General features: G+C 39.2%; 1 protein-coding gene across 2 annotated transcripts in view; it reads right to left on the bottom strand.

Moving 5' to 3' along the window:
* Positions 1 to 3,270: 3,270 nt before the first annotated feature.
* The window catches only part of St13 (ST13 Hsp70 interacting protein), a 35,119-nt gene continuing 22,529 nt past the window's right edge, over positions 3,271 to 15,860 (bottom strand). Inside the window, exons 8-12 of one of the 2 annotated variants that reach the window (XM_031350074.1) lie at positions 13,038 to 13,140; positions 10,258 to 10,374; positions 8,071 to 8,119; positions 4,759 to 4,910; positions 3,271 to 3,813 (exon numbers count right to left, since the gene is read on the bottom strand). In XM_031350074.1, coding sequence (XP_031205934.1) covers positions 3,685 to 3,813; positions 4,759 to 4,910; positions 8,071 to 8,119; positions 10,258 to 10,374; positions 13,038 to 13,140 — 550 coding nt within the window. In that variant the 3' untranslated portion in view covers positions 3,271 to 3,684. The remainder of the gene's footprint in view (positions 3,814 to 4,758; positions 4,911 to 8,070; positions 8,120 to 10,257; positions 10,375 to 13,037; positions 13,141 to 15,860) is intronic. The other variant, XM_031350084.1, reaches the window with a different exon arrangement.

The following is a 15,860-nucleotide window of genomic DNA, read 5'->3' on the forward strand; positions in this document are numbered from 1 at the left end:
CACATGCAGTTGCTGGAGCTGGGGTCACATGCAGTTGTGGTCTATCAAACATGGGAACTGACTACAGGTCCTCCACAAGATGTGCTCTTGACACCCCCCAGTCCCATAGTTTTTTTTGTTTTTAAGGAATTGTTTTATTTCATTTTTATGTGTATGAGTACACTGTAGCTGTACAGATGACTGTATTCGATCATGTGTGTGGCTGCTGTTGATCTCAAGTCCTCTGCTCAGGCTCGCTTCGGCCCCGCTCGCTCTGGCTTAATTTTCTGCAGCTGTCGTCAGACGCACCAGAAGGGGGGGTCCGATCTCATTGTGGGTGGTTGTGAGCCACCATGTGGTTGCTGGGATCCGAACTCAGGACCTTCGGAAGAGCAGTCAGTGCTCTTACCCGCTGAGCCATCTCGCCAGCCCCAACCATAGTTTTACTAGTTGCATACTCTACTTGCTAGAATTACTATAACTTAAATTTATGGACTACAAACTTAAATTAGGCTGTCCTTTACTTTCCAGAGAAAGTCATGGAGATTCCAGCAGCACGCGCCTGGTATTCTTTAATCACTATCATTCAAATGTGCACTTTGGCTTTCAATTCTTACAGCAGCAGCCAGGCATGCTGCTACAACTATTGCCTAATACTAGTAGTTGAAAGGCTGAAGCAGAAAGATGGGACTTTAAGCCAGCTTCTGTGACACAGCAAAACCCAAGTCAACAAAACCTAAGCAAGGAAAACCCAGTAACCTTAAGTTTCTGTTAGAGCTGGGCTTGATGATGCATGCCTTTGATCCCAACACCTGAGAAAGCAGAGGCTTTGTGGGCAATGAATTTCAGTTTCAAGTCAGTCAGATACATAGTGAAATCCTGTTTCCCCACCCACCCACCCACAAAGGGGGCACGAACAAAGCTTCTGTAATCAAGAATAAAGGATTTACAAAAAGCTATGAAGCCACAAGCCGGGTCTGTAAAAATCCTAGTTCCACAAATGTTACACTGAGCAACTACCAAAGTGCTTCAGTTTCTTCACCTATAAAATGGCAAAGCAATAGAGGTACTCACATTGTGGTACTAGAGTTCAGAGATTCCTGGAGGAATCATACCTAGTATGTGTTTAACCCAGGTCCATTAAAAACACAAGCCATCACACCTTTTCTTATCCAATAGTTCATCCATATAACCACAAAGCTTCGTGTTATGTATGTTGTCTTTCTTCATAGCTAAAAACTCACCAGTGGATTATGAAGATAGCTGTTAATGCCATCCATCGCCAGTGTACCCCTGACCACCTACCTTCTGCTTCTTCAGGTGTTAAAACAAGCACCTGAGAAACTTTTCTAGATCCACAAAGATGTTACTTACTTCAATATGGCAGAGTTCTAAAAAGCTACTGAAAAAGCCTTTTTGGAGTCCTGCTATGTATGCAGTTCAGACTGGCCTCAAATTCAAAATCCTACCTCATTACATATGTGAGCTGCTGTGTTCAACTCCTGGGGTCTCTGCTACACTTAGTCATCAACAGCCTATTGTACCTATCACATAACTTCAGCTAAACACTTCCACAAAGTAAAAAAAAAAATTAACAGGCTAACAAATAGGGGAAGATCAAGATCCAGTTTGAAACAGTATTTTATTTCAGCATACTTAGGAATATTAACCACATTATCTTTAAGCAGAAAGCCCCTTTATCTTTAGATTATTTTTCTTAAATTGTCTTTAATGGAAAAAAAACAAATTTTTGATGTAGAAATGATACTGATTCTTTATTTTAAAAAATGTCAAGACTATACTTTTAACTATCTGTGGAACTCGGAAGTCTAAAAGCACAGGACAGTTTTCAGAAGAGCAACTTCACCCATTTATAGTAATATTTCCATATTAGAATATAATTAGGTCATGTGTAGTCAGAGGACAAAAGAAACTGATCTTCAGAAAAGCACACACACCATGGAAACTGTATGAAAGGAGAACATACTTGGACTAAGACCCATGCAAAGTTCCAATTTAAGAACATGTGATGAATATTTTGTTAAGGACTTTAAACGCATGCTCTGTTCAAATACAGCCTTTTCTTACATGTAACAAGATGCATCTGTGACTGCTGTATGAAGCAATTAAAACCTGCATAGACATAAGATTTCAGATATATGCTATTTTAAATATGCACTCTGTGGATTTACCATTTTCTTTATCCTTGCAGCAGGAGAGAAAACAAGGCATTAAATACATCGCAATATTTAAGAGCTAAATGGGACATATGGATCTTTCACTAAAGCCCTTCCAAGTACGAAGATGTACACTTCACATAACTCTAATATTGCAATTGTTTCTCAATTTCATAAGCATATGTAAAACCAAAGGGAATCCTTCCTTCCAATGACTTTTGATATGACAGGAGTTCACAAGGGTAAGTTTAACATTTAAATAAGCAACCCCACGGCCAAGTAAGATGCCAGGTATTAGAGGTATGACCTACAATTACCGTATGTATTACATATGAAACTAAACTAGCAATGAATCTGCTTCCACAATTATGCTGTGAACGACAGAAGTGATGATGTCACTGAAAAAAACAACCATTAGCTCAAGAAGACTGAGAGGATAGATAACAAGTAGACAGGTATTTTCTAATAGCAAAGGTAATTTGACAAAAACAGAAAGCACTTTTTTCTCTATGTGGGAATGCTGTGGAACATTTATTTGAAACAACAGGTAACAGCAGAGCTATGTAATCTAATTCCCTACAACACCTTTTTAAAAAAAATGTCACCAAAGCAGTTTTAAAGATTGGATGAACAATGTGATCTAGCCAGGACCCCCAGAGCTCCCAGGGACTAAACCACCAACCAAAGAGTACACATGGTGGGACTCCTGGCTCCAGCAACATGTATGTAGCAGAGGATAGCCTAGTCATCAATGGGAGGAGAGGCCCTTGGTCCAGTGAAGGTTCTATGCCCCAGTGTAGGGGAATGCCAGGGCCAGGAAGCAGGGGAAGGGGAGGAAATAGGGTTTTGTTTTGTTTTTTTTTTCCAGAGGAGAAACCAGGAAAGGGGAGAACATTTGAAATGTAAATAAAGAAAATATATTTAAAAAAAAAAAGATTTAAATGCAGCCGACACAGGTCAAACAAAACCTATGACTGCTGCTGCTCTGCCCAATGCTTCAGTCCCCAAGGTCAGATCCAAACACCGGTGGTCCCAGAGATTTACTGAAACAGATCATTTTGAAGTAAAACATTAAAAAGAAAAAAAAAAGTCAAGATGCTTCAGTAACCATATGTCCAACTCAATCAACTTAAATGTGTTTTATTTGCTTCCCACTAACAAATCTTTATTTCATTCATGAAAGCAGTAAATCATCACATTCACCTTGCTTGCCCAGTAATTCAAAAGGAAAAACCCCAAGAGATTAGTAAAGAAAAATGCAGGAATTGACATTCCCTAAATTTTTACAAAATATGTTTAAGGTTGAAAAATGTTTTAAGTTTATAATTCCTAGTACGAAAACATTATCTGAATGAACACTCTAATGGCAAACCACTGTAAAATGCCTCAGCCACATTTGATGCAGAGGGTAGGGATTATCATCAAAGCGCCCCAACTCTCCCAGTAAGGTCAGAGGTACACTGGTTTGTATTATTGCAACATCCAGTAAGTGAGCTGAGCTGTTCTTCATTCAGCGAGGGCTTTGACATTATGATTGACCTCCAAACTTTGCTGACAATTTACTGATGAGATTCATAACCTTTGGGTTGCTCTGATACTTTGACATATTTGATGGGTTCTGGGCCACATCCTGGAAGGCCACCATAACTTCTGGATCCTGAAGAAAAAAAAGAAGAGAGGTTTGAAATTTTAGTTTCATCTGAGTTTTATAACTTTTTGTTTTGTTTTTTGTTTTTTTTTGTTTTTTTCAAGATAGGGTTTCTCTGTGTAGCCCTGGCTGTCCTGGAACTCTCTCTGTAAACCAGGCTGGCCTCGAACTCAGAAATCCGCCTGCCTCTGCCTCCCAAATCCTGGGATCAAAGGCATGAGCCACTACTGCCCGGCTGTAACTTATTTTTAAAAGGTGGCCAATGGATGAACTTTAGGATTTAGAATACTAAATATCCTATTGACAAATCACTGTAAAATGTTTCAGCCAAATTTGATACACCAGGATAGGATTATCTTTAAAGCACCCCAGTTCATCAAGCTTAATTCTCTAACACAAACTAAAGATAATAAAAAAGAAAGCACATATAACATGGATTCAAAGTATAAGAACTATTTCCTAAAATAAACTTTCAAAAACTTGACCTTTAAGCTGAGACTAAACAGGTAAAAAGCATGCAGTTCACAATCAACTGCATGTAACTCTAACTCCGGGCATCTGGTAGCATGTACTGACACGGGCACATATTTCATATATGTAAATGCAAGCACACACACATACACAACAATAAGATAGGGCAGAGAGATGGCAATGAAGCCAGCTTTGATTCCCAGCATACACAAAAGGCTTCAAAACTGCAGGTTCAGGAAATCTGATACCTTCTGATCTCCAAGGGCACTGCATGTATGTCATGCACAGATATACATGCAACTAAATGTTCATATACATAAACTAAAAGTAAATAAATCTTTAAAAAATTAATCTCAATTTAGAAAGAAAATGCCACACTGCAAAAGCTAATTGATAAGTAAGAGAGGAAAACAGTGCCGTGTGCTGTCCTCACACAAAGTGGAAAAGAAATGCTTTGATGGAATTTGTTCTTCCAAATCTTACCTGCATGGCAGCAAGAACCTCTGGATCACTGAGGATTTCGTTAAGCCCAGGCATCCCTGCCATCCCTGCCATCCCTGCCATTCCCGGCATGGCCCCTGCCATTCCAGGCATTCCTCCAGGAAAATTACCAGGCATTCCCCCAGGAAAACCACCTGTAAGAATAAATAAAATTATGGATACCAACAAGTTTCTCTTAGTCCTCTCCAATACTCAGATGCACACAGAAAATAAGGACCCCAGCAGGTAGTCTACAGGCACTCCTGAACACAGCAGCTAGGAAGCTTGACCTTCTAACTTTTCCTAAAAATTAAGTATAAATCAGATTTCACTACATACTGGATTTGTTTTTTATTACTTAGAACTGCTCAACAAATTAATCCTGCCTTAAAAATAAGGAATCTCAGGTGTGGCAGTACACCCCTTTAATCCCATCACTCAGGAAACAGAGGCAGGCTGATATATGTGTTCAAGGCCAGCCTGGTCTACAGAATGACTTCTAGGGCAGCCATTGCTACACAGAGAAACCCTGTCTCAAAAAAAGAAACAATAAATAAGTAATCAATCAATCAACCAATCAATCAATCAACATATGCTGGTCCTACCAAACATTAATACCAGGTGTGTCAATCACTATTTTTTTCCTTTTAGGGAGGAAAGAGAGAGAGATGAGGTACTTGATTCAATGTGGCTGTCCTGGAACTTGTAATGCTATACACAGCCCAGGATGGCCTGGGACTCTTCATTTCTGGCCTCCACACCCACAATGCTAGAATTAAAGTGTTCATCATCATGCTGGCTCAATCACCTTTGGATTTCTCATTCTTGAGTATTATTTGTCTGTTTTGATTTAAAGCTAATCTCTACCAACCTAGGTTTGTTTTATTTAAAAATGTTGTGACATGTATCTGGAGCAGTTATTCCTCAAGCCTTACCTAAAATAGGGATGTCAAAAATGTATTGATTCCTTTCTCTTTTCTGTATGTTCTGGTAACTTTGCAGAGCCACAGCTGGCTCACAAGTGGCTTAGAAATCCTTAGTTTCCTGCCGCTGTCTCCTAAAGTCTGTGTCCTAGTCAGGGTTTCTGCTGTGATGGAACTCCATGACTAAAAGCCAGGGAGAAGGCAGTTTGCTTGGCTTACGTTTCCATGCAACTGTTCATCATCAAACAAAGTCAGGACAGGAACTCAAGGCAGGAACTTGGAAGCAAAAGCTGATACATGGGCTATGAAAGGGTGCTCCACATGGCTTGCTCAGCCTGCTTTCATACAGGACCCGGGACCATCAGGCCAGGGATGACATCACCCACATTGGGCTGGGCCCTCCCCATCAGTCACTAATTTAAGAATGTTCTATATCACAGTCTTATGGAGGCATTTTCTCAATTGAGGTTCCCTCCTTTCCGATGACTCTAGCTTATGTCAAGTGGACATAAAACTAGCCAAACAGTCGGAGATGAAAGGTGTGACTGGTGTGCCTCACCAGGCCTGGTGAGTCTATGTATTTGAGTCCCATTCTAAACAACTGAAATCTCTAAGAATAATATACAATTATTTAAAACAAAAACAAACAAAAAATTTGGGGTTTTTGTTCTGTTTAGCTGAAATCTCACCTATGTAGCCCAGACTAGACTGAAATTCATGGCTGTCCTCTGATCTCTTAGGTAGGATTAAAGGCATTTATCACTACATTTAGCAGAATTTGAACAACTAGTAAGCATTACTAGAGATTCTAGAGTGATTCTCTAGTAGAAAAAAAACTTCATTTATTCTTCTAAGCACACTATTAGATTATAAACCCACACTATTTTGTACATGTTGTATGTATATGAATGTGTGGGTATGCATGCCTGCACATGGACACCAGAGGTGGGCATTAGATCCTTTGGAACTGTAGTCATTGGTACCGGGGCCTGGCTTGTTGTCTGAGTGCGTGAGCAAGGATTGCTAAATGAGGTAACAAAATGCACAGAGAAGAGCTTTATCTAGCATTAGTTCACATCAGTGAAGCTGCCTCAGGGACAAAGAGAACTGACAACCACATCTATATTTTAAGCTAGAATTAAGCTATGAACTACAATTTTTCTCTATTCTTTTTTGTTTGCTTGTTTTTCAAGACAGGGTTTCTCTGTATATCCCTGGCTGTCCTGGAACTCACTCTGTAGACCAGGCTGGCCTCAAACTCAGAAATCTACCTGCCTCTGCCTCCCAAGCACTGGGATTAAAGGCCTGCGCCACCACTGCCTGGCTTTTTTTTTTTTTTAAAGATTTATTTATTTATTTTATGTGAGTACACTGTAGCTGTTTTCAGACGCACCAGAAGAGGGTGTCAGATCTCATTATGGGTGGTTGTGAGCCACCATGTGGCTGCTGGGATTCAAATTCAGGACCTTTGGAAGAGCAGTCAGTGCTCTTACTTGCTGAGCCATCTCACCAAACCATTTTTCTCTACTCTTAAAGTTGATAAACACATAACATTGTCTAGCTTTGATCTAAATGGTTCTACCCAATAGCATATACACACTAATGAGTACCCAAATTCTCCTTAAAAGAAACTACCACAAAGTAGAAGACAGCCATTAAAACAAAACAAAATAAAACAAAAACCAAAAACCCAAACCTATCTTTTAGAAGTATATTTCTAGATAAGCTTCATAGTGCCTCTTTCAGGCAGCAAAACTATTCCCTCAGTATCTCTGCATCCTCACCTATCTGAACACCAGAGCTCTGTGAACTCTCAAAAGCTTTGTTTTGCTAATAATTTCTCATTATAAACATTTTCCAGAATGAAAAGATGGCCTATAAAGATGGCTCAGCAGTTAAGCTTTGAAAAGACCAGAGTTCAGTTCCCAGTATCCAATTTGCAAGGCCCAGAACTGCCTATTAATTCTTAACTCCAATTCTCTTCTCATACTGGACTCAAAATATTTTCATGCACAGTAATAATTTGACTTTTTTAGTATATTTGCTCTTAATGTGCATTTTGCCTGCATGTATGTCAATATGTCACATCCATTCCTGATGCCTGTGGAAGCCAGAAGACAATGGATTCCCCTGGAACCATAGTAGCTGTAAGCTACTATGTGGGTGCTGGGAACTGAACCCTGGTCCTCCAGAAGAGCAGCCATGCTCTTAACTACTGAGCCATCACTACAGCCCTAAGTTTTTAGTCCCTATCCTCATGAATATACACATTATCACATGTAACAGGACATAATCTTAACTTTGGCAATTTAGAAACAGATTACATTATAACAAATTACTTGAATTATAATACTCAGCCCTCAACAACTATTAATTTTTCCTTAAAAAATACCTGGAAAAGAGCCATACTGAGATCCAGATTGTCTTCTGGTTTCTTCTTCCTTGAAATCAAAATGAAAACAAATTATATAACAGAAGATGAAAAGCAACAGCAGCAGCACAAAAAGAAAGCTTTTGAGAGAAGACAGTAAGGGTGATGAGGCTCAAGATGAATCCACTTCCCATCAACATCTCTTTCCAACTGTCACAGGACATTATTTTTTACTAATGATTTCTAGCAATTTTATTTCTCTGGAAAACTAAAAGCACAAATGCAATTTCAGTATTCACATGCTCTTACTTATATAAGCTATAAATTCTTACTTGTTTTAAAACTTCAAAATGAAAGGGCATACTTAAATTATTTCTTAGGTTCATCTCCTCTACTTTCTCCCAGCAAAATGTAAACATCATGGAAGAAAGCTTTCTGAGTTAGTTGTAAGAATAAAGGCCAAGCCGGGCAGTGGTGGCACACGCCTTTAATCCCAGCACTTGGGAGGCAGAGGCAGGAGGATTTCTGAGTTCGAGGCCAGCCTGGTCTACAGAGTGAGTTCCAGGTGTCTCAAAAAAAAGAATAAAGGCCAACTAGAACTTTCTTTCATACCATTAGAAACAATCATGGAGATGAACTATGTCCCAGGATACAGCACTTACATAGTATGTGTGAGGCCCCAGTTCAATCCCCAGGACATGAAAGGAAGGAAACCAAATAAAGCATATATGCATATTTATAGTGATAAGATAAATATACATAATACATATATATTATAACGCTTATTAAATGACCCCAAACTAGGGTTTACTATGCAATTATATAGCTATGTCCTTTCTTTCAACAAAGGTTGGAAACAAATAGGTTACAATAGATAAATCCAATTGTGTAAACAGTCCAACCTACAGGAAAAGTCTTTCAAGAAGGTAAACAACTCAAAATAGCTTTAAGAAGTCCCTGAAACTGACCAGATTAGTTTGGTCCCCTCACTAGGAGCCAAGGTGCAAAGACTCTGAGACCAGTAGAGCTGCCAAGGAAAAGCATAAAACAGCTAAACTGCCTGGAAGAGGTCACTTGGAACTTGTTGAGCTGCCCGCAAGTGGAGCAGTGAGCTCCAGGTTCCCAGCTTTGTGAGCTGTATACAATCCACACTGCAGGAGGGCTTTTGTGATGCAGCTGAGCCATTTCTGCTCCTATAAATGAATCCTTCACCCATATTCCTGTAAATAACCCTGATAAAACTCATGGTTTACCAAGATAGATTTTGTATTATACTATCAATCTGGGGTGACTAAATGTAGTGTCTCTCCAGGAAAAATCTTGTCATACAACACCAATACACAAAGACACAAGGGGACAAAACCAGGAAAAACAAGAATACTGGAAAAGCTAGGCAGTGGCACATGCCTTTAATCCTAGCACTTGGGAGGCAGAGGCAGGCAGATTTCTGAGTTCAAGGCCAGCCTGGTCTACAGAGTGAGTTCCAGGACAGCCAGGGATATACAGAGAAAAACCCTGTCTCGAAAAACCAAAAAAGGAAAAAAAAAGAAAAAATACTGGAACAAACTATCAAGAATCTCTACATTTCTATAATACTAGGGTATAATTAAAAACAGGTAGAATTATCCCCTTAAGATAAGACTATGTGGGCTGGAGAGATGGCTCAGTGGACTGCTCTTCCAGAGGTCCGGAGTTCAAATCCCAGAAACCACATGGTGGCTCACAACCATTCATAATGAGATCTGACGCCCTCTTCTGCTGTGTCTGAAGTATACTTACATATAATAATAAATAAATCTTAAAAAAAAAAAAAAGGATAAGACTATGTAGTTTTAACTTTTTACTTTAAGATGCAAGTCCTCCAGCTTCGGCCTCCTGAATGCAGGGATTACAGATACATCCATAATAGTCATGAATTCGCTGTTGGAAAGAAGAATTCTACAAGGAGGGACTAATACTCATACAAAATAGTACATCAAGTTTTAATAAGCCTGGCCAGGAAATTGTGAGTTTGGATGGGAGAGGAGTTTGCACCACTGGGAAAGTACTCTGTAAGTTATGCTCTTGGCCAGACTTGCACATTTTAATAGAACAAACATGTTAATTAGTGAAGTACAAGCTCACTTAAGATGAAAAACAAAGAACAGATTCAAAGTAAAGACTCCCAGCAACCGTCAGGCAAAGAAAATGCCCTAAAGTTCAATTTACCCTTTGGGCTCTTTCATGCTCTTCTCGAGCCTTCTTCACCCTTTCTATTCGTTCTTTTATCTCTCGCTCTTCACGTTTTCGCTCATACTTTCTCCGATGCTCAGCAATTTTTTGAGCCTGAAAAGAAAAGCATAAGTAAGTTTACTTGCAATGTTTGATAAAGTCAAGACAAGTTTTGTTATTTCATGGCCTTCATGGTGGCGTACGCCTTTAATCGTAGCACAAGAAGCAGAGACAAGAAGATCTTGAGTTCGCGGCCAGCCTGGTCTACAAAATGAATTCCAGGACAGCCAGGGCTACACACACAAGAAACCCTGCTTCAAGCAAACAAAACAAAAAATGGCTTGTTTAATATATAGCTCTAAGAAATGACAGATTCATCTTAACAGAAAAATAAAAATCAGACTCATGGAAACTGGAGATAGAGACTAAGGTGGCCCTACTCCACCCTGAGGAGCTATAGGCAACTGACAGCTGAAGGTGGAGTGGTGGTTTTATGCACTGTGTAAACATTGTCTCTGAATTATACAAATGCTGATTTCTGAATCAGCTGAGATCTGATTACAGATCAGACTTTGGTATTGCTAAGCATCATCTGACTCTGTTTTATAAACACTTCTTCTCTTACCTTCTGACTGGTACAATAAAAAGCTGATGACCTACAACAGTAAAGGCAGGAAGTAGAAGGTAGGACTTCCAGGAAGAGACTAGAACTCTGGGAAAGGAGAATGGGAGGACTGATGAAAGAAGAAGCAGGTAGGTACTAAAGAGAAGAGGTAATGAACAAGCCAGGTGACAGAATTTGGAATAAAATAAATGGGTTAATAAGTTACAAGCTAGTTGAGAACAAGCCTAGCTATATAATGCCTATGCATTCATAATAAGTCTCCTTGTCATTATTCGGTAGCTGGCAGTCTCAAAGAAAGTTCAATAACAGTAGAGGAAGAGGCATTCTCTTTAGTTGTGTAGCCACTGGTAAGGTGCCCATCCATGCTCCTGTAAATATCCTCATCCATACTCCTTTAAGGAAACCCTAATAAAACTCAATGGGTCAAAGAAAAAAAGGTAATGGGAAGTAAGAGTGAATAAAATATATTATGTCTATGCAAATGAAAACCATTATTACATGTAAACATAAAGTAATGAACTCATTAGAAACCACCTAACATAAAGCCAGGCTTCAAGAGCAATGTCAAATCATAAGACACAGTCTAGGACATGCAGTTTAAGTGAAATCTTTTTTGGAGACCAGGTTTCTCTGTGTAGCCCTGGCTGTCCTGGAACTCACTCTGTAGACCAGGCTGGTCTCGAACTCAGAAATCTGCCTGCCTCTGCCTTCCAAATGCTGGGATTAAAGGTGTGAGCCACCACTGCCCAGCTTTAAGTAAAATATTCTAATCGTAAACAGATGACAAAGCTCAAGGTAAAATAAATGACAAGTTTTAGTACAATTCTTGCTTCATGGCCTCTATGTACTATATATGGATTTACAAGTCACAGATTAGTTCAGCCGAAAAACTATCAAAGATATCTGCAACTCCATCCACGCACCAAGTGCTATAGTCTGCCGAGACTTAGTTTCTTCCTCTGTTAAAAGGAGGACAAGGTGGTGCTGGGGAAGAGATGGCTCAATGGTTACCATCACTCACTGCTCTTAGGGTTTGACTTTGAGCAACCACACAGCAGCTTACAATTAATTACCTTTAAGTCCAGCTCCAGATGATCTAATGCCTCTTGTGGGCATTACAGGAACACGGTACTCAGACACACATGCAACCAGAACACCCATATACATAAAATAAATATTTTTTAAAAAAAATGGTGACAAGGCCAGAAACATTTATTTTTGTGTTAAGTGTATGATTAACACACAGGCCCTGAGTTTGACCCCTAAGAGTACCCAAAGGGCAAAGGGGATAAGGAAGAAAGAGTCCTTGCAAACTGCTCTGGAGGTGAGCAGGTGAGAGTCCAGTGTTACTTTAGTGTCTGTACAAATACTTCTAAGAACTTTATAGTCTAAACTATGTTCAACAACTAGTTTCTTGGGGCTTAAAAAAAAAAAATTCAAGGGCCAGAGAGAGGGCTCAAAGTTAAAGCAATTGCTAAGTTCAATCTCCAGAACCCAATTCAAAAGAAAAATGACTCCTTCAACCTTTATACACATCATTATATATATCATATACATAGAAGCACCATGATACATAAAAGAAAAAAGTTCTATTAATCAAATTAAGTCTGATAAGTTATTTTAAAACCTCTGTGTTAAAACATTTAAAGATAAAATCACTGATATGCTCTTGATATCTTTTTCTTCCATCCCTCATTCACCTGAATGGGGTCTGAACTAAGAACTTTGTACACATAGAAAAGCACTCCACCACTGAGCTATATATATCCCCAGTCCATATTTCTGAAGTTAAAAAAAAAAAAGGCTTGTAGAATGTGTAATAACACATTCTTTTAATCCCAGCAACTGGGAGGCAGAGGCAGGTGGATCACTATGAGTTTGAGACCAGCCTGGCCTACAATTTAAATTCCAGGACAGCCTAACTTACACAGTGAGACTCTGTCCTGAAATAAAAACAAATAAAAACTTCGCATATAAAGGTTCTTTAGTTTTTATATTAAGCATTTTCATCTAAAAAAAAAATCTTATCGGGTAGTGGTGGCACATACATGCCTTTAATCTCAATACTGAGAAGGCAAGAGGCAGGTGGATTTCTGAGTTCACGGTCAGCCTGATCTACACAGTGAGTAGTCTTAGGTAATGAGGGACATACCCGAGGTTGGACTTCTTTCAGCATTGCACTGGCATCCTCGTCATAATCCAGTTTACAGGCAAGGGCAAGATCATGAGCTGCTTCTTCCCAGTGACCCAGGAGTCTGAAATAGATGTTAACTCTCACAAAACGTATAGCACCAGGAAAGTTTTCAGTTAATTATTAACTATAAATCAACCAATTCAAGAACTGTGTAAGAGTCAGGAGTGGTGAAAGCAGACAGATCTTAGAGGCTAGCCTGATCTACAGAGCAAATTCCAGGACAGCTGGGGCTACAAAGAAACCCTAACTCAAAAAGACTTTAAAAGAAAAACAAAAAACTGTGCTACAATGATGACTAACTTTCTAAAAACTTGACAAAACTGAAAATTCCCACAATGATAGTTCTAAGCCTGTTCTACCACTATTCTTAATTGAGAGTACTGATGTAGGACTGAAGGAAAAGCCATGCAACCGGGCCTGCTTTATAACAAAGCAAAACATAACAAAATCTAGTACTCAGAAGTAACAGACTGTGGGGAGGGGTGGGACGTGGAGGATAAGTGTTTAATTCCAGCACTCAGAGGCAGAGGAAAGCAAAGTTGAGTTGGAAGCCAGCCTGGTCTACAAAGTGAGCTCCAGGACAGCTAAAGCTACACAGAGAAACCCTGTCTCCGAAGCCCTCCCCAAACAAAAGAAAGAAAACAGGGTAGAAAACGTGCATACCATGGCATGGAACCCTGCCACCACTCAAAGTATGTGTAATAAAAATGGTAACACAAACCCTAAACCAAAATATAAGCAAAAATGAAACTAGCACACATTCACAACATACACACATTTACAAAAACTGAAATTATATTTCTAATATTTTGTTTTAGCCACGGCTTTTTAAAAAAAAGATTTATTTATTTTATTTATATGAGTACACTGTTGCTGTCTTCAGACACACCAGAAGAGGGCATCAGATTCCTATTACAGATAGTTGTGAGCCGCCGTGTGGTTGCTGGGAAATGAATTCAGGATCTCTGGAAGAGCAGCCAGTGCTCTTAACCACTGAGCTATCTCTCCAGCCCTAGCCATACATTTTAAATGGGATTATTTATTTTGTTTCTTTTTTTGCTTTTTTTCAAGATGGGTTTCTCTGTGTAGCCCTGGAGATCCTGGAACTCACTCTGTACACCAGGAACTCACTCTGTAGACCAGGCTGGCCTCGAACTCAGAAATCCGCCTGCCTCTGCCTCCCAAGTGCTGGGATTCAAGGCGTGTGCCATCACCGCCCGGCTAATGGGATCTATTCTTAAGGACAGTCCTGACAGCCAAGAAAGCCTTCCCAGTTCCCCTGGAGAGTATGCTGTGCTGACTGAGACACGGTCACTTATATGTTATGGTTACAAACTTCAATAGGGATACAGACTTAAAAAGCAAACATTTTCTTAACTGAAAATCTCAGGCTGAGCCAGGCAGTGGTGGCACACGCCTTTAATCCCAGCACTTGGGAGGCAGAGGCAGGTGGATTTCTGAGTTCAAGGCCAGCCTGGTCTACACAGAGAAACCCTGTCTCAAAAAAAAAACAAAAAACAAAAAACAAACTAACAAAACAAAAAACAAAAAAACATGGGCTGGTGAGATAGCTCAGTGGGTATTACCAAAGGTCATGAGTTCAAATCCCAGCAACCACATGGTGGCTCATAACCACCTGTAATGAGATCTGACGCCCTCTTCTGGTGCATCTTGAGACAGCTACAGTGTACTTAATTATAATAATACATCTTAAAAAAAAAAAAAAGGAAATCTCAGGCTGGAAAGATGGCTTAGCGGTTAAGAGCACTGACTGCTCTTCCAGAGGTCCTGAGTTCAAATCCCAGCAACCACATGGTGGCTCACTACCATCTATAATGGGATCTGATGCCCTCTTCTGGAGTGTCTGAGGAGAACAATGGTGTACTCATATGCATAAAGTAAGTAAGTAAATAAATAAATCTTTTAAAAAAAAAAAGAAAGTCTCAACATAAAATCAACTTATAAACCATTCAAATCATGAATTTATAAAGGTATTGTTTTTGGTTGTGTTCACTGATAGTTTGATATTGACTGATATTGACAGTAAAGACAATAAGAGAAGCAGTAAGTATACCCAACCATACAAATTTTAGTGTACACAAAATGTACTATGGTTTCTTAGAAAACAGCTTATTTGAAATCTGAAAGCACAAAGCAAAATGCCATTTTGAGGACTAGTAACTGAATTCAAAGCAATTCAAAACAGCAATGTGTGAGCTTTCCCTATACCACAAAGCAACAACACATTTCATTTGAACCTTTTACTTTCTCTTTGACATGCCTTCATAAAAATCACTACTGTGAGTCACCTAATAATTTTGTCAAGAACATCCATTCTTATTTCTACTCTAACTTCACCTACATCAACTTCTCAATCCACTTCAGTCATTGGATTTCCCTAAGACAAACACAAAACAGTAAGTTCCAACACTATAAATGATTAGTAGACTGGGTGAAATTGATTCTTTATCCAGATGTTTTTAAACGTCCCAGTGATGAATAAAGACGTTTCAGGCTAGGATATTCAACATTTCTTCTTGTGTTTTTGTGGGTAAAAGGAAACCATGTTGTTGTATATGTGCCATGTGACTGGATAATGTTGAGTGATTTTACGTGGAAGGAGTGAAATCTTTTCTCATTCCTTTTCTTAACTCTTCACACTCAATACTTTACTTTGAAATAAAGCACTTAGGCAAAATTTGAACAAAGTATATTAAAATAGATTTAAATTAAGTCCTGAAAATTGCTTAAACTTGATTACTTTGTGCCCGTGTGTGCATA

Source organism: Mastomys coucha, unplaced genomic scaffold (assembly GCF_008632895.1).
Source record: "Mastomys coucha isolate ucsf_1 unplaced genomic scaffold, UCSF_Mcou_1 pScaffold11, whole genome shotgun sequence".
In the NCBI taxonomy this organism is placed as follows: domain Eukaryota; kingdom Metazoa; phylum Chordata; class Mammalia; order Rodentia; family Muridae; genus Mastomys; species Mastomys coucha.